This window comes from Anabrus simplex, chromosome 3, assembly GCF_040414725.1.
Source record: "Anabrus simplex isolate iqAnaSimp1 chromosome 3, ASM4041472v1, whole genome shotgun sequence".
NCBI lineage: Eukaryota > Metazoa > Arthropoda > Insecta > Orthoptera > Tettigoniidae > Anabrus > Anabrus simplex.
In genome coordinates, this window is record NC_090267.1 from 169,065,698 (window position 1) to 169,092,919 (window position 27,222).

At 39.6% G+C, this 27,222-nt stretch overlaps 1 protein-coding gene across 1 annotated transcript in view; it reads right to left on the minus strand.

Moving 5' to 3' along the window:
• The window catches only part of LOC136866715 (nose resistant to fluoxetine protein 6-like), a 210,098-nt gene extending 183,096 nt beyond the window's left edge, over positions 1 to 27,002 (minus strand). Inside the window, exon 1 of the mRNA XM_068226819.1 lies at positions 26,756 to 27,002. Within this exon, the coding sequence (XP_068082920.1) occupies positions 26,756 to 27,002 (247 nt within the window). The remainder of the gene's footprint in view (positions 1 to 26,755) is intronic.
• Between the last annotated feature and the right edge of the window lie 220 nt (positions 27,003 to 27,222).

Here is a 27,222-nt window from a genome sequence, read left to right on the forward strand (position 1 = left end):
TTTCAAACTAGACTGTAACTCCTCCATTTTACTATTTAAATTCTCATTCTGGACTTTCGTGTCCTCCATCTTACATTCAAAACTCTCTAACATTTGCCCTTTCGTATCCTCCATCTTACTACTCAAATTCTCATTCTGGACTTTCATGTCCTCTATCATCTGCATTAACTTCTCCAAGGTCGCCTGACCTTCCATCTCACAACACCACAAAGAATACAATAATGAGTACGCTGGCTGTTGATGCAACCAGAATACTCCAAACTACTAAGGAAAGAATTCACTATCTACTGCGTTTTCACATACAAACGCTATTATACTTTAATACCGAAACTGACAACATTCCAACAGTTGTCTTATAAAATTTTGTTTACATGGCTGGTATCACAAAATTGTTTAATAAAAAAGTAAATTCTGAAGTTAATAAGTTACTCTGAATAAAGATCCCAAATAGTTTCGCTTCCGTAAATTAAGTAAATAACGAACATGTTAACGCATAAACTTTGAATGTAATTCAGCGTTACCACTTCCAAAATTTATATTGGCAACATGACATAAGCTTCAATACAGCTTTAAATACTGATTTCCTAAAATGCATTGTGACTGTTATTATTATTATTATTTACCAAGTAGTTACGCTCCTCATTAAACGTGTTAATATCTAGCACTCTCATTGGGCATAATTCGTTTAACTGTGGCTCAGCCATAATTTTCACCCGCTTGTATTATTTATAATGTGGCTTAAGCCTCAACATTATTTTATATTTTTCTAACATTTATTTTCAATGGATAATTTCATTATCGTTATCGTGGCATCGTATCGTTATCGTGACTTTGGGCTCCTCATCGTTATCGTGACATTAAGCCCCACAGTTGGTGCGTCACTTCTACTGAACCCTTGAACTTACCATTCCATCGTTGGTCGGCCACGGCTGCTACAGTAGAACAATTTAGAACTCTTAAATCTTGGGTCCTTGCGGGAGTAAATTCGGTCACGATCTTAACCAAACGATGGGGTTCAGAAGAAAGCCTAACTACTTGAAATGAGGAGCAAAAATGTGCTTACTAACTTTTATTAAACTGAAAGAGCACGATAACATCGTTAATTTAATATGCATTCTTGCCACAAAAATATAAAAAAATTTAATTATTGATTTTTGAAAAGTTCCAAACACAGTCACATTACATAACGTCACTTCGTTTCTTCCAATGTCGAAGAGTTGCTTCGGATAAGCTAATATGTTAGTGGACAGCGAAACTGAAAAACTGAAAAAGGGAAGACCTGAAAACCGGGCACCTATTATTCCAAACAAGAACTGAGAGTTAATCCACACGATCCGTGGAAAATCTGACTTTCAACAAGTAGAACGCCTGATTTTCTCTTAATTAAGGTTATCCACCAGTCAAATACCCTTCACGGATACGGAACATCCGCCGAATGGACCCTTAATCGAACCAAACTGACTATCAGTTGCTTTGGATAGGTTGCGAAATATTATAGGAAAGCATGGTGTTCACTACAAGTTAATGGCATCATTCACAATTGAAATAAAATTCCACCATGTATTTGTCATTCATGACACCCTTAAGTAATAAGGTAATCCCGATGCTAAACGTGAATCACCCCAAACAGCTGTTCGGAAGGAACCAACAACAACATGATCCGGGAGGATCTTACGTTAAGTCGTTCTAAAGGAACAAAACTGCGAAATGCAGGAAACACTTACTAATCATGCATTTAGAAGAAATGCCAAACACTGAAGTTAATCAAAAAGTGAAAAGTCACTTGAAAATATTATTATTGAACCGATTTTCAGGTTAGAAATGGGTTTATTATGCTTAATAAATTTACCAGTCCACGCTAAAATTTACTACAATTTTAAGGAATTCTTTCCCTTGAAAAACAATGCTACCAGTACAGATCTCTCTATTTACTGTCTGTCCCAACACACTACTGGTAAAGTGATTACTTACTTACTCTAACCATGAATAAGAATGATAATACGACAAGATGAAAATAATATAAATTACTGGCTGACGAATCGAAACCGCATTCGCAACTCAAGTCTCATTCTAAAACACTGAGCGTCAATATGCACACTATCAACGAAAACGGACGTCAAGACGAGGAAACAATAAAGTCCGTAAAAATAAATTAACATCTCGAAGTCATACAGCTTAACACGCACGAAGAAACACAGTAAAAATATTTAATCTAGATCGGGTCGATGTCCCACACTTGGACAGCCCTCAACTCGTCTGATAGCAGTCCCGTTATCTCAATGAGAGCTTCGCATAGACCCTCTACAATAAATCAAATCGTACTGTAACGGCTACCTTTCTCCAGGCCACTTCACAAAAGAAACAAAAGAAAAAAATCTATACTGAGACTTGAGTGTGTACAGCTACCATCCCAGACCTATCGTCGGGCTCACTTGAAATCTGTACACCCTAAACCTAATCATTATGTACATGATGCCTTCCAAATTCTATCGTCGGGCGTGACCTAGGACGTCTCATCATCAATGACTCCAAGAATAACATCTGACGTCCTAATCCTATCGTCGGGCGTCAAAGTGGGTCGTACTACGTCTCCCTTAACATATCAGGCGAAATGCAATTCTCAAACAACTCTGATATTTAACACTAGATTTCGTCAAACAAATACGCACGACGGAACCCACGTCTCTATTATCAAATGAATGCAAGTCGAAATACAGCAAGTGTCTACCTCTCGAAAAATACAGTAAGTGTCTACCTCCTTATAATATGTAAACTCAAAAATAAATAGACGTGACGAACGGTTCTCCACCTCGAACACAATCTCAGCCTGTGCACTGAAGTATTAGGGAAGCAAATGAAAAATTCCCAACACACGTGTACCCTTTTAGTGGACGCCTTCAAAATAATAATCATCACCATCGCATTCGAAATTCTCAGATCGCCTGTCATCAATTCCAACCATCTTATCCATGACCTCTCCAATGAACAAATTAAATATAACCCAACCGTGTGTCCAAAGTACTCTTTGATCCTGGAGATCGTTCATTCTCTTATCATCCATGCGGGCTTTACGTAACATAGATCACTGGATGTGTACTACCCAGCCTTTAACATTTTACAAGAGTCGTTTTTACTTGGAATCTTTCTATAAATTTCACAATGCTTCACATCATAGTCATCTCAAATTCGGATTGATTGCGGAAAACAATACAGCCTGCCTCACACAGCCTGTTCCTAAATACTTCCTCTACAAAAATACAGCTTGTCTCAACACTCTTTCTCCTCGCTTTCCAGCGGTATTACTTCCGTCTATCTCGTCTCCACATACATATCAATTCATCGCTCTCAATTCCTTTTCCTTCAAGATCCTTTTTCATACATCGATCCCCTGGTGAAAACGACAACCATTATTAAACACATCTCTTACTTTACTATTATTAAGACTTTCGGACCTCAAGAATCCAAGAGCACACATCGACCTTTCGCAATTCAAGTATACACGATGTCTCAAAATTTCCTTCCCATTAACGACTGTGACTCTAACAAATTTTATTGACATTATCTAAATATGCTTACGATCCTTGTAAAAATAACTGGTTAAATGTAATTTAACAGAGAGGAATTTCCTTATCCCGTGGTAAACATTATTATTATTATTATTATTATTATTATTATTATTATTATTATTATTGACCAACATTTCTGAATGCAACTGACACCTGAAATTACGATATTCGCCACGACAAATTTACACTTATAACGTTCACAAATCCGCACTTTGAATGATATCTCATCTCAACACAAAATTTTAAGCGTCGCATTTTACCGTTCTTGACATGAAATTTACACACTGAAATTTTCACACGCTGACCAAAATTTACAACGCCTTTCGCCTGATAATTACGAATATCACCCGACAATCATCTGGAAATTTTGTTTAGGACAGACAGTAACTAACTAACTAACTACAACATAATATAAAATAGACAGACCTGCACATTGGTGACATTCTCAGCATTCTGATTACATCATCACCAGCAACCTCGTACTTAGCCACTCATTTTCACAGATAACATTTTCATTTTCAAAAACTCACTCATCCAAACACCACCCTTCACACACACGAGATTAAAATTACCATATAAATAATGCACTTTCTCTGTAACTTGCACCACGAACTTCCCTCGTTCTGCAGTCGACTATAACTGTCTGATGCGTTTCCCAGAGTGGTTTCTCTCCCCGTTGTTTCAATAAGAACAGGTGTTCGGCCGATAAGGGAGTAGAACTATTTTGAATCGCTTCCCCCAGACCTTCTTCACTTACAAGAGTACACGAAATGATAAAAATAAATTCTGCTGTGTATTTTTCAACCAGCCTACACCTTCCCAGTTCGTCTGCAAACGTTCTGAACTTCTCCAATCACTTTTCTTCTTAACTAAGTATATGGACCTTAGCCACGAACATGTATTGAATTATTGTCGGTCAATCTGGCGCGAAATTCTAATGACGACGGGCCCAAGCTCCCGCGGCTTCGAGTTCCAGATCGACACTGAAAAATCTACGGTGGGGGGTTTCTTTTATAATTTCCGGAAGGACGCTATCCCCTCTATGAGGCTTGGTTGTGAAATCTGCCAAATTTGCTTCTAATAGACCAATTTTGATAAGACTTGTCCCAGAACTCCGGACAGACTTGCACTTATGTTAGGTGTTAATTTTATAATTTTTCTACACTCACAACAGGAGAAATAAATTGTTTATGCCCGGGCGTTTCGGGCGTTTTCTTCTGCCCATGACCTTGGCACGTGTAGCTAGTTCGCTGGTCTCACGCTACCATGTACTTGGGCTTAACTGCACTTAAAATTTTCCCTGGTGTCTCTACCTTCACAGAGGGTGTATGAATAATTTTGCTTCTTTATTTCTTCATTTACTATATTATCAAAATCCCTCGTTGTGCAGAATTCCATTAATTTAAAGAATTGTCGGGCACTCGAGCTCCACCGAGGTGTCCCGGCAATCCACGAGCTCGCCGGGAAGGAAGAACCTCCCCACGCAACATCGGGCTCTTGGGAGCGCAAAAATGGCTGCCCTCAAACATACAGTAGTTCCTGAATGCCAAATAAATATTTGAGAGAAAAAAATTTTCTCACCGTAGAATTATGGGTTCATAATCCACCTACAACGACGAAATGTTTACCCAGAAAGGGGAAATATTTAAACAGATATATTCCTTCAAAATTCTGAATTGTACATGGGAATTTTGATACAAATGAACCATGATTCTACGTAAAATTTCCCAGCCGATCTCACTCTTGACGTAGGGCTTTGTTACTTTCACGTATTTCCCTGTTTTCTTCTTCCAACAATAGGATTGCGTTACAGATGTCATCAACAAAGTCTTCTCTTAAGAATGAACATTGTAAACATTCAGCGTCTTCCTCTTCTTTACTCCCACTGCTTGCCTCTCCTTGGAGTGGTGCCTCGACCTGTCTTCCTCTCGACGTGACGATCATATTTACGGGTTGTACTTCTTCTTCTTCTCCTTCGGTGTCCATTTCCCCAGCTGGTAAGGCTGCGTCATCCTGTGGTGGAATTCTTTCTTCGGCTCTATGATAAACCTTTAAGTTTCTTGTTGGATTGCGGTCATCATGGAATTGGGAGTTACTCGAAGTCCGTTTCCAATTTGTTATTGATGTTACGGGTGTCATTTGGTTGTCTCTCCTTCAGAATCTGGGATGAAAGACTCTGAACCTTTTCCTACTGGGAATTTGAAGTTGTTTTTCTTCTATCAAGAGTAGACATTGACTCCTGCTCAAAATCTGGCGCAAACGGGTTCAGACCGGAGTTTCGTTGGTCTTGCCTATGTGCCTTCTGGAATTCCAAACTTTCAGCCCCGAAACAATCGGTGTTGACGTCCTGGCGCTGTATAGCCCCCTGCCATTTTTTCCTTTCGTGGTCCTTCCTTAACCCGTCGGTGCACTGAACACGTTCACGGTACCGTTCATCCTCATCACGGCGGAAGTTCTGGGTTCGATTATTTCCCCAGTCCCTGCGGTTATTAAGTCCATTCCTGAAATTCCTCTGGTTTTCTCTGTCCCCATCGTATCGCCTCCAGTAAGGGTTCCTCCTTTGTGGATAATTCCAATTACCCCTACGTCTTTTCCAATCCTCATTTCGTGGATGCGAGGGTTCCCAGTTATTGCGAAACTCACGCCTCCGCTCAGTCGGCTGTGGTTTCCCCTGCTCAGGTGCCTCTGGACTTCCCTCTGGAACCTGGCTAACAGTGTTTACATGTTGCTCGTGCGATCGCCCCCCTCTGGGTGCTATTTGATTATGGGTATGATCCAATTGCCTAAGGATCATTTCTGCCTGCATGGGGGTCTCTACCTTTGATGCAATGAGCATCCTTTGTACTTCGGGAGGTAACTGCTTCTGGATGGCCTGTACCAACTCTTGCTCCGAGGGCGGCGCCTCAAGTTCTCTGAACTTTACCATTTGTGCAATAAAGTATTCACTGAACTTTGTAGGGCCTATTGCAGTATACCGACGTGAGCATAGCTCTAATCTAAGACTCTGCTGAATTTCCGTACTCCAAAATTTATTGAGAAACGCCCTCTGGAATTCATCAAAGGTATCAAAGTGGTATCGGAAGCCTTTAAACCATAAAAGTGGTGCCCCCTCTAAATATCTTTCAGCTACCCTCAACTGACGTTCCTCAGGAATCTTGGCGTCCCGGATGTACTCCCTGAGATCCTTAAGAAACCCCTTCGGCGTGGTATGTGGACCTCCATTAAATTTCTTAGGCTGGTCCTCATGTAACTTGATCATGTTAATAACGTTGGTGACCCCTGAGCTTTGAGATCGACTGGTATCTACATTTGAGCTCTGACCGTTGCTATTCACATGACTGATATTTGGCAATTGACCACTGAGGTCAGAGTTAACAGCTGTCGAGGTTTGACTTAATACTTTGTCCACCTTGGACTGCATATCTACCACGCTGCTAATCCATCTGCTCACTTCGCTCTTAATGAACCCAACTTTCTTGTCTGTCTCTTCCTGGGCTGACGTGATTTCCCTTAAATCCTGTTCTATACTAATTTGCCTGTCATTGAATTCCCTGGTATGTTCAGTTTTCATTTCAACTAGCTCCTCTTGAATTTCTTTAATTAAAATTTCGGAGTCCTCATTAGCCGCTTGGAGTTTACTAATTGCTTCCTCATTAACTTGCAACAGTTTCTTCTCCATGGTTTCGGTTTTTGACAATACCTGACTCTCCAATTCCACACTAATTTTATCTACCTTGTTGTTCAGTGACTGAATGTCCGCAGATAATATTTGACGTTGTTCCTCTATTATGGTTAGCGTTTTCCCCTTTTCCTTATCACTGGAGATCCGCATCTCTACGACCTGTTGTGTAATGTCGTCCTTAAATTCAACCTGACTGTCAATCAGCTGTTTATGCGCCGCCTGGCTCTCCAGTAAATGCTTGTCAAGTTCCTTTCTCATCTCATCCTGACTATCACATAACCTATTGTACATGTCGTGGCTTTCGTCAAAACGCTTGTCCATATCGGTTTTTAAACTGTCATGGATTTTGGAAAACTGTTTGTCGAAATCGTTCTTTAAACTGACCTGCACTTCCGCAAATTGTTTGTCAATTTCATCCCTAATTTCCACTCGGCTATCATCAAAACGCTGGTTGAGTTTACCTATCTCACCCCTAACTTCCTCTTTAAGTTCGGTGCAAATAGTGTATGTCTCCTGAACTACGTTCTTCAATCCAGCCTTCAACTCATCACTAGACTCTTTACACCTAGCCTGGGTATCCTCAATACTACTCTTTAACTCGTCACTAGTGTCTTTCAAACTAGACTGTAACTCCTCCATTTTACTATTTAAATTCTCATTCTGGACTTTCGTGTCCTCCATCTTACATTCAAAACTCTCTAACATTTGCCCTTTCGTATCCTCCATCTTACTACTCAAATTCTCATTCTGGACTTTCATGTCCTCTATCATCTGCATTAACTTCTCCAAGGTCGCCTGACCTTCCATCTCACAACACCACAAAGAATACAATAATGAGTACGCTGGCTGTTGATGCAACCAGAATACTCCAAACTACTAAGGAAAGAATTCACTATCTACTGCGTTTTCACATACAAACGCTATTATACTTTAATACCGAAACTGACAACATTCCAACAGTTGTCTTATAAAATTTTGTTTACATGGCTGGTATCACAAAATTGTTTAATAAAAAAGTAAATTCTGAAGTTAATAAGTTACTCTGAATAAAGATCCCAAATAGTTTCGCTTCCGTAAATTAAGTAAATAACGAACATGTTAACGCATAAACTTTGAATGTAATTCAGCGTTACCACTTCCAAAATTTATATTGGCAACATGACATAAGCTTCAATACAGCTTTAAATACTGATTTCCTAAAATGCATTGTGACTGTTATTATTATTATTATTTACCAAGTAGTTACGCTCCTCATTAAACGTGTTAATATCTAGCACTCTCATTGGGCATAATTCGTTTAACTGTGGCTCAGCCATAATTTTCACCCGCTTGTATTATTTATAATGTGGCTTAAGCCTCAACATTATTTTATATTTTTCTAACATTTATTTTCAATGGATAATTTCATTATCGTTATCGTGGCATCGTATCGTTATCGTGACTTTGGGCTCCTCATCGTTATCGTGACATTAAGCCCCACAGTTGGTGCGTCACTTCTACTGAACCCTTGAACTTACCATTCCATCGTTGGTCGGCCACGGCTGCTACAGTAGAACAATTTAGAACTCTTAAATCTTGGGTCCTTGCGGGAGTAAATTCGGTCACGATCTTAACCAAACGATGGGGTTCAGAAGAAAGCCTAACTACTTGAAATGAGGAGCAAAAATGTGCTTACTAACTTTTATTAAACTGAAAGAGCACGATAACATCGTTAATTTAATATGCATTCTTGCCACAAAAATATAAAAAAATTTAATTATTGATTTTTGAAAAGTTCCAAACACAGTCACATTACATAACGTCACTTCGTTTCTTCCAATGTCGAAGAGTTGCTTCGGATAAGCTAATATGTTAGTGGACAGCGAAACTGAAAAACTGAAAAAGGGAAGACCTGAAAACCGGGCACCTATTATTCCAAACAAGAACTGAGAGTTAATCCACACGATCCGTGGAAAATCTGACTTTCAACAAGTAGAACGCCTGATTTTCTCTTAATTAAGGTTATCCACCAGTCAAATACCCTTCACGGATACGGAACATCCGCCGAATGGACCCTTAATCGAACCAAACTGACTATCAGTTGCTTTGGATAGGTTGCGAAATATTATAGGAAAGCATGGTGTTCACTACAAGTTAATGGCATCATTCACAATTGAAATAAAATTCCACCATGTATTTGTCATTCATGACACCCTTAAGTAATAAGGTAATCCCGATGCTAAACGTGAATCACCCCAAACAGCTGTTCGGAAGGAACCAACAACAACATGATCCGGGAGGATCTTACGTTAAGTCGTTCTAAAGGAACAAAACTGCGAAATGCAGGAAACACTTACTAATCATGCATTTAGAAGAAATGCCAAACACTGAAGTTAATCAAAAAGTGAAAAGTCACTTGAAAATATTATTATTGAACCGATTTTCAGGTTAGAAATGGGTTTATTATGCTTAATAAATTTACCAGTCCACGCTAAAATTTACTACAATTTTAAGGAATTCTTTCCCTTGAAAAACAATGCTACCAGTACAGATCTCTCTATTTACTGTCTGTCCCAACACACTACTGGTAAAGTGATTACTTACTTACTCTAACCATGAATAAGAATGATAATACGACAAGATGAAAATAATATAAATTACTGGCTGACGAATCGAAACCGCATTCGCAACTCAAGTCTCATTCTAAAACACTGAGCGTCAATATGCACACTATCAACGAAAACGGACGTCAAGACGAGGAAACAATAAAGTCCGTAAAAATAAATTAACATCTCGAAGTCATACAGCTTAACACGCACGAAGAAACACAGTAAAAATATTTAATCTAGATCGGGTCGATGTCCCACACTTGGACAGCCCTCAACTCGTCTGATAGCAGTCCCGTTATCTCAATGAGAGCTTCGCATAGACCCTCTACAATAAATCAAATCGTACTGTAACGGCTACCTTTCTCCAGGCCACTTCACAAAAGAAACAAAAGAAAAAAATCTATACTGAGACTTGAGTGTGTACAGCTACCATCCCAGACCTATCGTCGGGCTCACTTGAAATCTGTACACCCTAAACCTAATCATTATGTACATGATGCCTTCCAAATTCTATCGTCGGGCGTGACCTAGGACGTCTCATCATCAATGACTCCAAGAATAACATCTGACGTCCTAATCCTATCGTCGGGCGTCAAAGTGGGTCGTACTACGTCTCCCTTAACATATCAGGCGAAATGCAATTCTCAAACAACTCTGATATTTAACACTAGATTTCGTCAAACAAATACGCACGACGGAACCCACGTCTCTATTATCAAATGAATGCAAGTCGAAATACAGCAAGTGTCTACCTCTCGAAAAATACAGTAAGTGTCTACCTCCTTATAATATGTAAACTCAAAAATAAATAGACGTGACGAACGGTTCTCCACCTCGAACACAATCTCAGCCTGTGCACTGAAGTATTAGGGAAGCAAATGAAAAATTCCCAACACACGTGTACCCTTTTAGTGGACGCCTTCAAAATAATAATCATCACCATCGCATTCGAAATTCTCAGATCGCCTGTCATCAATTCCAACCATCTTATCCATGACCTCTCCAATGAACAAATTAAATATAACCCAACCGTGTGTCCAAAGTACTCTTTGATCCTGGAGATCGTTCATTCTCTTATCATCCATGCGGGCTTTACGTAACATAGATCACTGGATGTGTACTACCCAGCCTTTAACATTTTACAAGAGTCGTTTTTACTTGGAATCTTTCTATAAATTTCACAATGCTTCACATCATAGTCATCTCAAATTCGGATTGATTGCGGAAAACAATACAGCCTGCCTCACACAGCCTGTTCCTAAATACTTCCTCTACAAAAATACAGCTTGTCTCAACACTCTTTCTCCTCGCTTTCCAGCGGTATTACTTCCGTCTATCTCGTCTCCACATACATATCAATTCATCGCTCTCAATTCCTTTTCCTTCAAGATCCTTTTTCATACATCGATCCCCTGGTGAAAACGACAACCATTATTAAACACATCTCTTACTTTACTATTATTAAGACTTTCGGACCTCAAGAATCCAAGAGCACACATCGACCTTTCGCAATTCAAGTATACACGATGTCTCAAAATTTCCTTCCCATTAACGACTGTGACTCTAACAAATTTTATTGACATTATCTAAATATGCTTACGATCCTTGTAAAAATAACTGGTTAAATGTAATTTAACAGAGAGGAATTTCCTTATCCCGCGGTAAACATTATTATTATTATTATTATTATTATTATTATTATTATTATTATTATTATTATTGACCAACATTTCTGAATGCAACTGACACCTGAAATTACGATATTCGCCACGACAAATTTACACTTATAACGTTCACAAATCCGCACTTTGAATGATATCTCATCTCAACACAAAATTTTAAGCGTCGCATTTTACCGTTCTTGACATGAAATTTACACACTGAAATTTTCACACGCTGACCAAAATTTACAACGCCTTTCGCCTGATAATTACGAATATCACCCGACAATCATCTGGAAATTTTGTTTAGGACAGACAGTAACTAACTAACTAACTAACTACAACATAATATAAAATAGACAGACCTGCACATTGGTGACATTCTCAGCATTCTGATTACATCATCACCAGCAACCTCGTACTTAGCCACTCATTTTCACAGATAACATTTTCATTTTCAAAAACTCACTCATCCAAACACCACCCTTCACACACACGAGATTAAAATTACCATATAAATAATGCACTTTCTCTGTAACTTGCACCACGAACTTCCCTCGTTCTGCAGTCGACTATAACTGTCTGATGCGTTTCCCAGAGTGGTTTCTCTCCCCGTTGTTTCAATAAGAACAGGTGTTCGGCCGATAAGGGAGTAGAACTATTTTGAATCGCTTCCCCCAGACCTTCTTCACTTACAAGAGTACACGAAATGATAAAAATAAATTCTGCTGTGTATTTTTCAACCAGCCTACACCTTCCCAGTTTCTTCTGCAAACGTTCTGAACTTCTCCAATCACTTTTCTTCTTAACTAAGTATATGGACCTTAGCCACGAACATGTATTGAATTATTGTCGGTCAATCTGGCGCGAAATTCTAATGACGACGGGCCCAAGCTCCCGCGGCTTCGAGTTCCAGATCGACACTGAAAAATCTACGGTGGGGGGGTTTCTTTTATAATTTCCGGAAGGACGCTATCCCCTCTATGAGGCTTGGTTGTGAAATCTGCCAAATTTGCTTCTAATAGACCAATTTTGATAAGACTTGTCCCAGAACTCCGGACAGACTTGCACTTATGTTAGGTGTTAATTTTATAATTTTTCTACACTCACAACAGGAGAAATAAATTGTTTCTGCCCGGGCGTTTCGCGCGTTTTCTTCTGCCCATGACCTTGGCACGTGTAGCTAGTTCGCTGGTCTCACGCTACCATGTACTTGGGCTTAACTGCACTTAAAATTTTCCCTGGTGTCTCTACCTTCACAGAGGGTGTATGAATAATTTTGCTTCTTTATTTCTTCATTTACTATATTATCAAAATCCCTCGTTGTGCAGAATTCCATTAATTTAAAGAATTGTCGGGCACTCGAGCTCCACCGAGGTGTCCCGGCAATCCACGAGCTCGCCGGGAAGGAAGAACCTCCCCACGCAACATCGGGCTCTCGGGAGCGCAAAAATGGCTGCCCTCAAACATACAGTAGTTCCTGAATGCCAAATAAATATTTGAGAGAAAAATATTTTCTCACCGTAGAATTATGGGTTCAGTATAGTGGTTAGTGTGATTACCTGCCACCCCCGGAGGCCCGGGTTTGATTCCCGGCTCTGCCACGAAATTTGAAAAGTGGTACGAGGGCTGGAGCGGGGTCCACTCAGCCTTGGGAGGTCAACTGAGTAGAGGTGGGTTCGATTCCCTCCTCAGCCATCCTGGAAGTGGTTTTCCGTGGTTTCCCACTTCTCCTCCAGGCAAATGCGGGGTTGGTACCTAACTTAAGGCCACGGCAGCTTCCTTCCCTCTTCCTTGTCTACTCCTTCCAATCTTCCCACCCCCACCAAGGCTCCTGTACAGCATAGCAGGTGAGGCCGCCTGGGCGAGGTACTGGTCATCCTCCCGAGTTGTATCCCCGACCCAAAGTCTCACGCTCCAGGACACTGTCCTTGAGGCGGTAGAGGTGGGATCCTTCGCTGAGTCCGAGGGAAAAACCAACCCTGGAGGGTAAGCAGATTAAGAAAGAAAGAAAGAAATCTGTTTTCCCAATCTAATTTCTGAACTGATTCTCCAGTAAGCACGTGAATAATTTTGGTGAGAGGGGATCACCTTGCTTTACTCCTCTTTCTATCTTGATGTTATTTCCTTCTCTTTTTGTTTTTATTACCTCACTACCGTCGTAAAGTTTATCCAGGAGTCTGATGCATTTGTTCTGGACACCTTGTTTCCTCAATGCTTCTAAAACGTATTACTGTTCCACAGAGTCGAATGCTTTATTGTAGTCCACAAATGCTATATATACATCCAGATTGAATTGTGTTTTTCGATCAGTTGATTCAGTGCTTGTAGGTGGTCTGATGTACTGTAATTTGTTCCAAATCCTGCATGTGTCACTGGTTGTTATTCGTGTAGTGTCTTCGTCATTCTCCTGGTAAGGATCCCCATGAAAAGTTTGTGAAGATTTGCAATTAGGTTGATCGGTCTGTAGTTATTCATATCGTCTTTGGATCCTTTTTTGTGCAGGAGCATGATGATGTTTTGTTTTCGCTGCATTGCTACGTCTTCTGATTCGAGTAGCGTAGTGATTAATGGGGTTATGTCTTCTTCAGCCCATTTTCGGAATTTATTGTAGATTCTATCTTCTCCTGGTGATTTTGTATTCTTTCCTTCCCTTACGGCCGCTCTTACTTCACTGGGTAGAATGAGTGGTATTTCTTCCTCAATATCCTCTTTTTGCATCTTGTGTTCGTGATACCGTGTGCCATTTTGGAAGTTACTTGTATATAATTTCATGTAGAACTCTGCCGCTTGTGTCATTATCTGTTCTCTCGTGACTTGTCTTTTACCATTGTGGTCTTTCATTCCCGGTATCCAATGCATGTCCGGAGTTAGCTCCTTCCAAATTTTCTTTATTGATTTTGTGTTTTCCACGATTTCTTTGTCTTGTGGTTTCAAACGTTCTCGTCCTACGATCAGTCTTTCAGTACCATCCTTTAGTTTTATTCTATTTATTCTACTATTTCCCGGTGTTTAAGATTGCTTCACTGCGAGGGATATGCAGTTTACGAACTCTGTATAATATTGTTTTGCCTTTAGATATGCTTATTCGTTGAGTTCTCCGAGGTTGTGTTGTAGTGCCTTTGTGTGTTCTGCTCGATCTGTACTTTCGGAATTAGGGGTCTTGTTGTTGAAATAGTGCCTCTTTTCCTTCTTTATTCTCACATGCAGTCAAACCATTCTGTGGTCTGTATAAAATTTTAGACCATTGATTACTTGGATATCTTTTACCACTTCTAGGCTATCGGCTAGGATGTAGTCTATTTCATTTTTTGTTTTTCCTTTCACATCGATCAACGTCCGCTTACTATCCGAGTTTTTCTTGTAAAAGGTGATTACAATTTTTAATCTTTGTCCTGTTGCCAACTAAGATATGAGTCTGTCTCCCCTTTAATTTCTTGTTGCGTATCCATACAGTCCCATGGGCTCTTCTCTTTCATATTCCTTTTTCTCCACTTTGCTGCTGAAGTCACCAGTTACGAATGTTTGCAGTCAGTTAGTGTGTGTGCTCTAGGAGTATGTAGAAGTATTCAATCTCTTCTTCTGTTCTTGCCTTTGTGAGCGCGTGTACCTGGATTATTGTGATTATGCTGTTTTCTTATTTTTAGGGTTAATACCTTTTTCTCTCTGAGATTCCTCTTAATTCCTGTATATTCTGTTTTAAATAGCTTTTAATTATAAATCTTGCGCCTTTTTGTCCTCTTGTTTCCCATATGTAGCTAAAAATGTCGCCATTTTATTTTTACGTTATATTTTCGCCGTATTGTCTGACTTCGATGAGGCATAGTATGTCGTATTTTATGTTATTGAGTGCGTTTTGGAGTTCCAGTTCCTTGTTCTGCGTTCTGATATTTAATATAGCTAGCATTAATTCGTCCTGGTTGCGTGTTGATGGTTTGTGCTCTGAGGTTCGGCATTTTCCTTTTCCAGATTTTTTTTTAGGTTCACGTCATTCCAGCGTACCCATTGCCCATTCAGTAATTTTTTCTGGTAAGCCACTCTCATATAACTGGTACCCTTATCACTTTCTTACTTAGCTTTCTGTCTAAGTGATGCTTGGATTGCTCTCTCGTTCCTCGTGAGGCCGTCATCTATGTAGATATCTTGTCCCCTTAGTCTGCGTTTGTTTTTGACAATTTTTAATTTGTCACAGAAGTGTTCAAAACTGACTTTCACCAGTCCTCTATTGCTTTTTTCCCTTGCCGACGTAGGTTGTATCACTTGCTGTCACTCCTGCTTCTACTCTGTCGAATATTTTTTTTGGTTTTGTCCTTCAATTCGTCTTTTTGTTTTCCTCATAGGATAGTTCTTTGCTTTTGATCACTATATTGTTTCTCTTTTCTCCTTTTGCCCTCTGTTCTTCCCGTTCTCCTAGGATATTTATTCTTCCGGTTAGTATGTTTATCTTTTCTTGTGTTTTGTTGTTTGCATGGATGATTTTCTGTTCTAAGGCATCGTTTGCTTTTTCACAGTATCCATGTCTTTTCCCGATTTCGCCCTTTATGCGTAACATTTCTGTTCTTGTTTCTTGTTGGAAGTACCGGCGAGGTGGTCGTGTGGGTAGGGGCGCGTGGCTGTGAGCTTGCATCCGGGAGATAGTAGGTTCGAACCCGACTGTCGGCAGCCCTGAAAATGGTTTTCCGTGGTTTCCCATTTTCACACCAGGCAAATTCTGGGGCTGCACTTTAATTAAGGCCACGGCCGATTCCTTCCCACTCCTAGGCCTTTCCTATCCCTTCGTCGCCATAAGACCTATCTCGGTCGGTGCGACGTAAAACAAACAGCTTGTTGGAAGTCATCACTTTGTTTTCTCAGATTTTTAATTCTAATAGTATTTAATTAAACAGACCTTTTTGTATAATGTAGGTTAAATATTGAAAGACATGATTCAAGTTCTAATTGTGAACACAGAGAATCGTCATAAAGTTCAATGCATTACTTCCTACTTACATACAACTTCTTAGAAATAATAGTTTTGTTTCCCGGACGAATTTCCAGATTAGTGCACTGGGGCGAAACCCTAACAACCAAGAAAGAGTTGGCTGGAAAATGTTTAATGTCCAATAACTATATTGGGTATTAATTTACGTTAGTTACATAATTTCTTACAAAGTTTGAGTAAAAAAGTGGATTTTAAACCTTACAAACCTGGCGGGACCGAAAATCATTTCAGGAATCAAAGGGGGAAAATGCTTATATTGGATGGATTACTTTGATGTAAATTACGTTTCCGGCTAAAGAGAGCTAAGGAGGAGGTGCGCAGTGTCCCCGCCCGCGTCACCAGATACATTTATTCTGTAACCAGCATGAGGCTGCGATACATAAACAATAATCTTAATGAGGGCTTCCATAACAACTACTCCCGAGAGATTGTTGGAAGAGAAACCCGCTTTTCTATTCCTCCCAACAAGAACTCCAGAAAGAACATGGAGACATGGCAACCATGGTTAGCTAATTCCAAATAGGAATGACCGTGGGAAGACAGTTGAAAAGCCACCTTTCGAAATACCGTCCTTCAGTATCCCGCGTATGGGGATAATTGTCGTTCTTGGAATATATGCTAATGTTGGGATCCATTTGTTACATATCACTTGAAAGAATATAAATATTATTCATTTGTGAATTATTATTTCATTTATGATATAATGCTTTTCGGAAATAGTGAATTCAGAAAAAAATGTTCCGTTGTAATTTCTACAGTAAGTCCTTATCCGGATGTTCGGAAGAGGGCACATTCGGGCGTTTTACTCTCTGGAAATGATAACATTTGAGAAGTCGTATTCCAAAGTATTGAACCCATGACCTTTGTGCCCTAAGAACATTATGCATAATATGACAATTAAACTTAAAGTTGGATTCTTGATAGCATGGAGTTGACACGTGACGAGGGGGTGATTACCTTCGGTCCCACGCTCTGGGGTACGTGACGTCAACCACACGTGTCGACGGCGGAAGAATCTCAAGTAATTTTTATGAACTATTTCAAAGCGCGTGTACACGGCGTGACCACGCCAAGTCAAAAAAATATAGTGCCTATCAAAGGGGGTCAATCATCTCACAAATCGAACCCGTAAAAATTTTAAATGTCCATAAACACTACCGCCAGAAATGTAGCAAGCATGTAGTCACTTTCAAAACTCTTGAAATTGCAGTTTAGGTAAGTCAGAAAATTTAGAGAAATTTTCTTGGCGGCAAAGGGAGAGATCCGAAGAGAGGGGGTAACTGCTATAAATATGAAGGGACGCCATGACGAAGCTTCCTTCTCCGGCATTTGTGATACAAAGCGGACGAAATTGTTGAGTTGCTCCGCGAAATCAAATCAACGAAAGTAGACTGAGTTCGACTGCGGATTTTAGCCAGTGTGGCTAAGTCCTAACTCCATGGGGAGATAGTTTTCTTGAGAGAAATAAGTGTATCAGATAGGACGGTCAAAGTACTGAAATATTCTAATGTGATTAAGTAATTCGTGTGCGGGAATAACTATAATCCATCGTGTGCGCTCCGCAAACAAGTGAAGGGTATTTTCTTTTTTTTTTATGCTTTATTCCAGGAAACCTGAAGAAACACAATGATATGTACAGCCATGAATGTAAAAATGGCTAAATAAAATGCCAGGGTCGCAGGTGAGCCCTATGACGAACAATGGTGTGACTACATAAGGTAATGTGACTTTCCATCTTACTACCTCTTATATCTCATCTCGTGATTTCTAAAAGTGTATTTGCATGGGGATATACGACGCAGTGGTCGCCCTACTAAGTTTTGTAAATGTGAGAGTACGACTAAAAGAGTCATTTGTTTTATTTTCCACTTGGATAAATTTTTGAAGTCTTGCGAGTGCCATATAATGTTGTAAAAAGTTATTGAATAGGGTTCGGAAGTGATATCACGTCCAATGTAGATCGTCATCCGTGTGAGTGTACTGCCTATATTTTGTGATGTCAAAGTAAGATGTTCATTCGACGTAAATTCTTCTGACTGCAATTTGACGTTAATAATAATAATCCATGGTTACTCATTTTCAATCGAGTGGAAGCGCGCTGTCGGATAAGAACCTAGGGTGATGAATTTGGTCACGGAGAGAAACGTTTTTCTATGCCCATTTTAAACTGTGTCTGACTGACAATAAAAAGATCTAGTAGAATGTTTCAGTCGTTTCTCGTAAAAATCAAGTTATTAAATACGATATCATTTATGCGAAGTTATTCATGATTAATGCATTGTGCGATATTATACGTCGGGATTTCTAGTGAGGATTTTATTCCAGTTCTTTGTCGATGATAATTGTGGAGCTGGGAAACAGAGGTTAGTTTGTGAATCAGGTTGGACCTGTCATTGAAGCCGGGATACGGAAGCCCGAGGAATGTTTTATATGAGTTGAGATGAGATGTGCGAATCAGGTTAGAGTCCTGTCATTGAAGCCGGGATATGATAACCCGAGGAATATTTTATAATGTTGAGAATGGAAAGAAATTCATAGAAATCCATAGCGGTATAATTGGCGACGCGTATAATTAGTGTGGGCATCTTGAAGCATATCTGTGCATTTTGTTGGTTAGAATATCGTATTTGTTTAATCATGTCGGCAGAGTTTAAAGGGAGCATTTTGAGAAGTCAGTCAGGTAGAACGAACCGGGTGGTTTATGTAACTGCCGAGCGAGCATGGGGTGAGAGACCTAAGCGGACAGCGGGGATAATAACGGGAATAGGAGTGGAGTTGAGATTGTACTGTATTCTCGGCCAGGGGATATGTTAAAATGCTGGATTTAGTTGAAAATTCATAGCCGGTAATGATCTAAATTTGTGAAATACTGTAATTGGGGACGTAATGAACATTTGAAACCATGAACTTTGAGTATAAGGAGCAGAGTAACCCAATTTCAGGATTGTCCAAAATATAGAGCGATGGTCGTGATGATCGATTTGTCTGCGAGGGGTGTGCAAAATTCAGTGATGACGAGATATGACATCGTAATTATATGGCGAGTTGTTTGGTTTGTACGTAGATTATTAGGATATCCAAGTGTTAAACGGTTAGGATTAGATTAGATTTTTAAGCATGATATCACGAGATGAGATATATAGCTGGACATGAATGATGTAACAAATTCTTTTCCAGCCAGATAAACATCGCAATATTGAATTTTACATCACAGCTGCGTAGAAATTTGTGAGGAAACCAGAGTCCGCGGAGATAAAATTTGTTGTCTGTTAATATTTCGTTAAATCATTTAAATTTATTAAATTATTAAATTCAGTGAACCCGCATTTTGAAATAACTTTAATCAAGCGAATAACTTGGAGATGCATTCTGGAAATTTTAGTTTGTTGTCTGGGGAATATTAAAAATAAAGTAAAGATTAAAGGGACATATCCGAAGGAAATGGATTTTACTGCCACAAAGTTTGTGAGCATTGCTATTGTTGTAATTATTGAACTTTGATTGATTGAGCAGTGAATGTGCTGGGGATAGTAAAGTGGAAACTTTGGTCATCAACCGATGTAACTTAATTGTGTTTAGCCTTCAGCCTAGAAACTTGGATGGTCAGGGGGTCATCAACCTCAGTGACTTAGATTAGGGCCATATGCCATTGTAGCATCCTTTCCTTGCGGTCATCATCCACAATGACTTTAAAGTAACTTAGAAGATTAGATGTCGGTCCATGACATAGACGCAGGTCACATCGATTCAATTAAGGGTCCATGCCGTAGAACCACTGTGTGGCACACACCGATTGGACGGCCTTAATTATAACCAGAGTCCAGAGTTCGTGTTACGAGGGCTGGACCATAACGAATCACTATGATGGTACATGTGGTCTCACATGGAAGCCGAATTTAAGGATTTCCAGACTTTCCTTTCTTAAATGATTAATAATTGAGATAATGGTTTCTAGTAAGATTGCCCATCAGGCAGTTACGTTAAAGTCTCACACCAGTGTTCTGACATTTATGTAAAAATGATTGTGGTGTCCAGTGGACACAATTGACTATGACATCGTTGACAAAGTAAATTACTTCATTTCCCTGAATAAATAGGAATATTTTAAATAGACCTTTCATTCCAGTAGATAGATTAGAATTAATGAACCCTACCTTTACCTCAGCAAGTGACGAAGAACCCGAAACGACCCAAGAGACAGATCTCATGAGCTTTGCTGATAGGTAAGGAAGGTAGGTATCCCTCAATAAGGACCTGAAGGGTTCATTAAAATGTCGCACCAACGATGGGGCATTAGTCACGATAACGATGAGGGAACCTAAGTCACGATAACGATAAGGATATTTTGGAAAGATCGTGCACTAGAGGAAATGAGAAATAATGTTGAGGCTATGCCACATTATGGATGATAGAATCGTGCGCCAGAGTTGATAGTGAACTCGAAGAAATAGATAAACGCCCGATGAGTAAGGCTAGGAGATACCACTATGAGAATAATTTATCTACTGAATGAAAGGTATAATTTAAGTGTGTTAGTGTAATTTCCCAAATTTTTGAATACTGGTTTGAGTGTTTTGGCTGATCACTTTGATCGAGTGAACATTGAATTTCACATTTTATTAAATAAAATTTTAGAGAATGTTGCATTAACAGTGTGATGTGTTAGATAGGAGGATGTTGTGATGTTTATCGTTGTAGTCCTATTATACGCCGTTGAAGTCTCGGGCTCACCGATGACCTATCGTTTTCTGTTAAATACAGTATGTTTATGCAGGAGGGAGAATTGGCCCAAGGGCAGGTGGCCCAAATGATCAAGGACTTTATGGAGAGAATGGAGGCCGATAGGAAGGACTTAAGTGAGAATATTAAATGTATGAGTATGAAGTTGGATAGTACAGAGGCAGAATTGAAAGGTATGAAGGAAGTCGTAGGAACAATGGACAATAAATTAGATAGTGCAGATGTAGAATTAAAAGGTATGAAGGAAGTTGTTCAAAATGTTGACATTAAAGTGCAGGACACTCAGGATAGTTGTAAGGAAGCTAGCGTTGATATTAGGAAGGACATTGGTGATTTAAATGTGAAGGTGGAGCAGAACACTAAAGCACAGGTTGACTTTAAACATGAAATAAATCAGCAGTTCATAGAAACTCGCGAGCTACATCGTGTTCTCAGTGAAAATCAGGACATAATTAGAGGGGACCTCGATAGGCACGTCAACGAAAGTAGGGAACTACATCAGCAGTTGATGTCAGATCAAGCTGAGCTTAAGGCCGATCTGAAGACAGAGGTAGAGAAGTTCAACATCATGCGTGAAGACGATAAGTCAAAGGTCTTCACAGCAATGAATGAACATAAGGAAATATTGTGTAAAGAGATAGCCGTCGTAAATGACAAAGTAGACCAGGTAGCCGAAGACGTCAAGGCAACTGTAGACCAGCGTATTGAGGCCATTGACTTTAAATTAATCCAGATGAATAAAGAGGATATGAGAAAATTAGGTACAACTCAGGAAGAAACGGCTAGGAGTATTGAGGAGGTACAAGCAGACTTGAAGGAACTAAGTGAAAATATAAGGGTGGACGCGAAAGAATTGAAGGAGAAGTTAGAAATAGTAAATGTTAAACCGGACACTACACTGGGACAGCTAGATGACATGCAGTCTCTCAAATCAGCGTCAGAAGTAACTACGCATGTGGAAAACCAAGTGAATGTTGTAAACCATATCCAAGAGAGTGGACCGGATAGGGATGTTTCGCTGGCAGACATACAAGAGAATAATGAGCAACGGTTTGAAACCATACTAAACCAGGATAGTAAGAACGTGGAACAGCCTAGCTACCTGTACGGAAAGTGGAATAGACGCCGTGATCCATGTAGAAGGAACCAGGGTCGATGTCGAGAAAATTCTTACCAAAGACGCAGACGCCGTTGTGGAAATGAAGCCGATAGAAGGTGGAATAATTACAAATCCAGACATTCTGTTCTATGGCATGGGTCTGAAGAGGAAAAAGCAAAACCTAAACGATTTGGTGCCAATAAGAAGAAGAGGCCTAAGATAAGTAGAATTGATGAACGTTCAGACGAGGATGCCAGTGATGAGGATTATAGTCCGTCAAGAAAGGCTAAAGCAAATGCGAAGAAGATGTGTGAACCAGCTGCTAAAATGAAGAACATGGGGATGATGATGAAGAAGAAGGGTAAGCCAGCTGCTAAAATGAAGATGAGGATGATGATGAAGAAGAAGGGTCAGCCAGCTGCTGAAATGAAGAAGATGAGGAGAATGATGAAGAAGAAGAACGGTAAACCACCTGCAAAAATGAAGAAAGTCAGTGACAACGATAGTAATGAGGACAGGGATTTGAACCCAGAAACTTCGCATTTTGATGTGAATGCAAGTTCCTCGAGAAGTTGGAAGGACAAACCACCTAACCTCCAATAAGTCAACTACAATTCACTGGAGATCTACCCCGCAACCCCGAACTCTCCAAGCAACCAAGAACTACCAGGAAGCTGAAGGAATCAACCAGTATCCGTACACCAGAAGATGACCAACTACATAAGAGAGGAGAAAGGAATTTATGTTCAAAGGTCATGTTTCATCAGACGTCAAAATTAGAAATTTCGCCATCTGGAGTATTTAAAGGAAATTCCTTGTCACTGTGCGAAAGGAATTCGTGTCTTGGGGGAAATATGAACCCATGACCTTTGTGCCCTAAGAACATTATGCATAATATGACAATTAAACTTAAAGTTGGATTCTTGATAGCATGGAGTTGACACGTGACGAGGGGGTGATTACCTTCGGTCCCACGCTCTGGGGTACGTGACGTCAACCACACGTGTCGACGGCGGAAGAATCTCAAGTAATTTTTATGAACTATTTCAAAGCGCGTGTACACGGCGTGACCACGCCAAGTCAAAAAAATATAGTGCCTATAAAAGGGGGTCAATCATCTCACAAATCGAACCCGTAAAAATTTTAAATGTCCATAAACACTACCGCCAGAAATGTAGCAAGCATGTAGTCACTTTCAAAACTCTTGAAATTGCAGTTTAGGTAAGTCAGAAAATTTAGAGAAATTTTCTTGGCGGCAAAGGGAGAGATCCGAAGAGAGGGGGTAACTGCTATAAATATGAAGGGACGCCATGACGAAGCTTCCTTCTCCGGCATTTGTGATACAAAGCGGACGAAATTGTTGAGTTGCTCCGCGAAATCAAATCAACGAAAGTAGACTGAGTTCGACTGCGGATTTTAGCCAGTGTGGCTAAGTTCTAACTCCATGGGGAGATAGTTTTCTTGAGAGAAATAAGTGTATCAGATAGGACGGTCAAAGTACTGAAATATTCTAATGTGATTAAGTAATTCGTGTGCGGGAATAACTATAATCCATCGTGTGCGCTCCGCAAACAAGTGAAGGGTATTTTCTTTTTTTTTATGCTTTATTCCAGGAAACCTGAAGAAACACAATGATATGTACAGCCATGAATGTAAAAATGGCTAAATAAAATGCCAGGGTCGCAGGTGAGCCCTATGACGAACAATGGTGTGACTACATAAGGTAATGTGACTTTCCATCTTACTACCTCTTATATCTCATCTCGTGATTTCTAAAAGTGTATTTGCATGGGGATATACGACGCAGTGGTCGCCCTACTAAGTTTTGTAAATGTGAGAGTACGACTAAAAGAGTCATTTGTTTTATTTTCCACTTGGATAAATTTTTGAAGTCTTGCGAGTGCCATATAATGTTGTAAAAAGTTATTGAATAGGGTTCGGAAGTGATATCACGTCCAATGTAGATCGTCATCCGTGTGAGTGTACTGCCTATATTTTGTGATGTCAAAGTAAGATGTTCATTCGACGTAAATTCTTCTGACTGCAATTTGACGTTAATAATAATAATCCATGGTTACTCATTTTCAATCGAGTGGAAGCGCGCTGTCGGATAAGAACCTAGGGTGATGAATTTGGTCACGGAGAGAAACGTTTTTCTATGCCCATTTTAAACTGTGTCTGACTGACAATAAAAAGATCTAGTAGAATGTTTCAGTCGTTTCTCGTAAAAATCAAGTTATTAAATACGATATCATTTATGCGAAGTTATTCATGATTAATGCATTGTGCGATATTATACGTCGGGATTTCTAGTGAGGATTTTATTCCAGTTCTTTGTCGATGATAATTGTGGAGCTGGGAAACAGAGGTTAGTTTGTGAATCAGGTTGGACCTGTCATTGAAGCCGGGATACGGAAGCCCGAGGAATGTTTTATATGAGTTGAGATGAGATGTGCGAATCAGGTTAGAGTCCTGTCATTGAAGCCGGGATATGATAACCCGAGGAATATTTTATAATGTTGAGAATGGAAAGAAATTCATAGAAATCCATAGCGGTATAATTGGCGACGCGTATAATTAGTGTGGGCATCTTGAAGCATATCTGTGCATTTTGTTGGTTAGAATATCGTATTTGTTTAATCATGTCGGCAGAGTTTAAAGGGAGCATTTTGAGAAGTCAGTCAGGTAGAACGAACCGGGTGGTTTATGTAACTGCCGAGCGAGCATGGGGTGAGAGACCTAAGCGGACAGCGGGGATAATAACGGGAATAGGAGTGGAGTTGAGATTGTACTGTATTCTCGGCCAGGGGATATGTTAAAATGCTGGATTTAGTTGAAAATTCATAGCCGGTAATGATCTAAATTTGTGAAATACTGTAATTGGGGACGTAATGAACATTTGAAACCATGAACTTTGAGTATAAGGAGCAGAGTAACCCAATTTCAGGATTGTCCAAAATATAGAGCGATGGTCGTGATGATCGATTTGTCTGCGAGGGGTGTGCAAAATTCAGTGATGACGAGATATGACATCGTAATTATATGGCGAGTTGTTTGGTTTGTACGTAGATTATTAGGATATCCAAGTGTTAAACGGTTAGGATTAGATTAGATTTTTAAGCATGATATCACGAGATGAGATATATAGCTGGACATGAATGATGTAACAAATTCTTTTCCAGCCAGATAAACATCGCAATATTGAATTTTACATCACAGCTGCGTAGAAATTTGTGAGGAAACCAGAGTCCGCGGAGATAAAATTTGTTGTCTGTTAATATTTCGTTAAATCATTTAAATTTATTAAATTATTAAATTCAGTGAACCCGCATTTTGAAATAACTTTAATCAAGCGAATAACTTGGAGATGCATTCTGGAAATTTTAGTTTGTTGTCTGGGGAATATTAAAAATAAAGTAAAGATTAAAGGGACATATCCGAAGGAAATGGATTTTACTGCCACAAAGTTTGTGAGCATTGCTATTGTTGTAATTATTGAACTTTGATTGATTGAGCAGTGAATGTGCTGGGGATAGTAAAGTGGAAACTTTGGTCATCAACCGATGTAACTTAATTGTGTTTAGCCTTCAGCCTAGAAACTTGGATGGTCAGGGGGTCATCAACCTCAGTGACTTAGATTAGGGCCATATGCCATTGTAGCATCCTTTCCTTGCGGTCATCATCCACAATGACTTTAAAGTAACTTAGAAGATTAGATGTCGGTCCATGACATAGACGCAGGTCACATCGATTCAATTAAGGGTCCATGCCGTAGAACCACTGTGTGGCACACACCGATTGGACGGCCTTAATTATAACCAGAGTCCAGAGTTCGTGTTACGAGGGCTGGACCATAACGAATCACTATGATGGTACATGTGGTCTCACATGGAAGCCGAATTTAAGGATTTCCAGACTTTCCTTTCTTAAATGATTAATAATTGAGATAATGGTTTCTAGTAAGATTGCCCATCAGGCAGTTACGTTAAAGTCTCACACCAGTGTTCTGACATTTATGTAAAAATGATTGTGGTGTCCAGTGGACACAATTGACTATGACATCGTTGACAAAGTAAATTACTTCATTTCCCTGAATAAATAGGAATATTTTAAATAGACCTTTCATTCCAGTAGATAGATTAGAATTAATGAACCCTACCTTTACCTCAGCAAGTGACGAAGAACCCGAAACGACCCAAGAGACAGATCTCATGAGCTTTGCTGATAGGTAAGGAAGGTAGGTATCCCTCAATAAGGACCTGAAGGGTTCAGTATGCCCGGGAAAAAACCGTTTCTTTCCAACAAATCTATAACTGATAATGTGAAAAGGTTTTCAAGGGCTTTATTTGAATCGATGGCAATGAGGAAAGCAGCTCTCATGAACTCCTTCCCTCGAATTTTTGTACCCAATAGGCAAAATTATATTGTATCGACTTACTTTTAAGAGCCCACGTATGTAATTCCTTCGCTTGTCGTAGAATAATGTTGCTGTGACTGCGACAGAGTTCATTTTTAACTGTTCGTGATATCGGTAGAAAGTGATGGACATCTTGGACTAAATCAGAGATGAACCTGGTACCTTGAAGCTCGTCGTGGTGACACTGCAAATCATTTTTGCCCACATTGCCATGGATCAGGGAAGTATCTGAAACACATACAGTATAGAAAGTCTGGTTTGTGCTCATTATGTTAAAAGAAAACAATATGTTAGGATTATAAAATAAGACACCAACTAACAGTAAATGAATGCTACGACAGTTCTTATAGAATCTCCTTACTAGTGTAATTCTGTTGACGAATAGTTGCTGCTATATTCACTATTTAGCATGGGTTATTATAAATTATCATAATAACTTGGACTTTTCAACCAGTCAACACTGGTAACTAGTTACAGTACATTTAGGT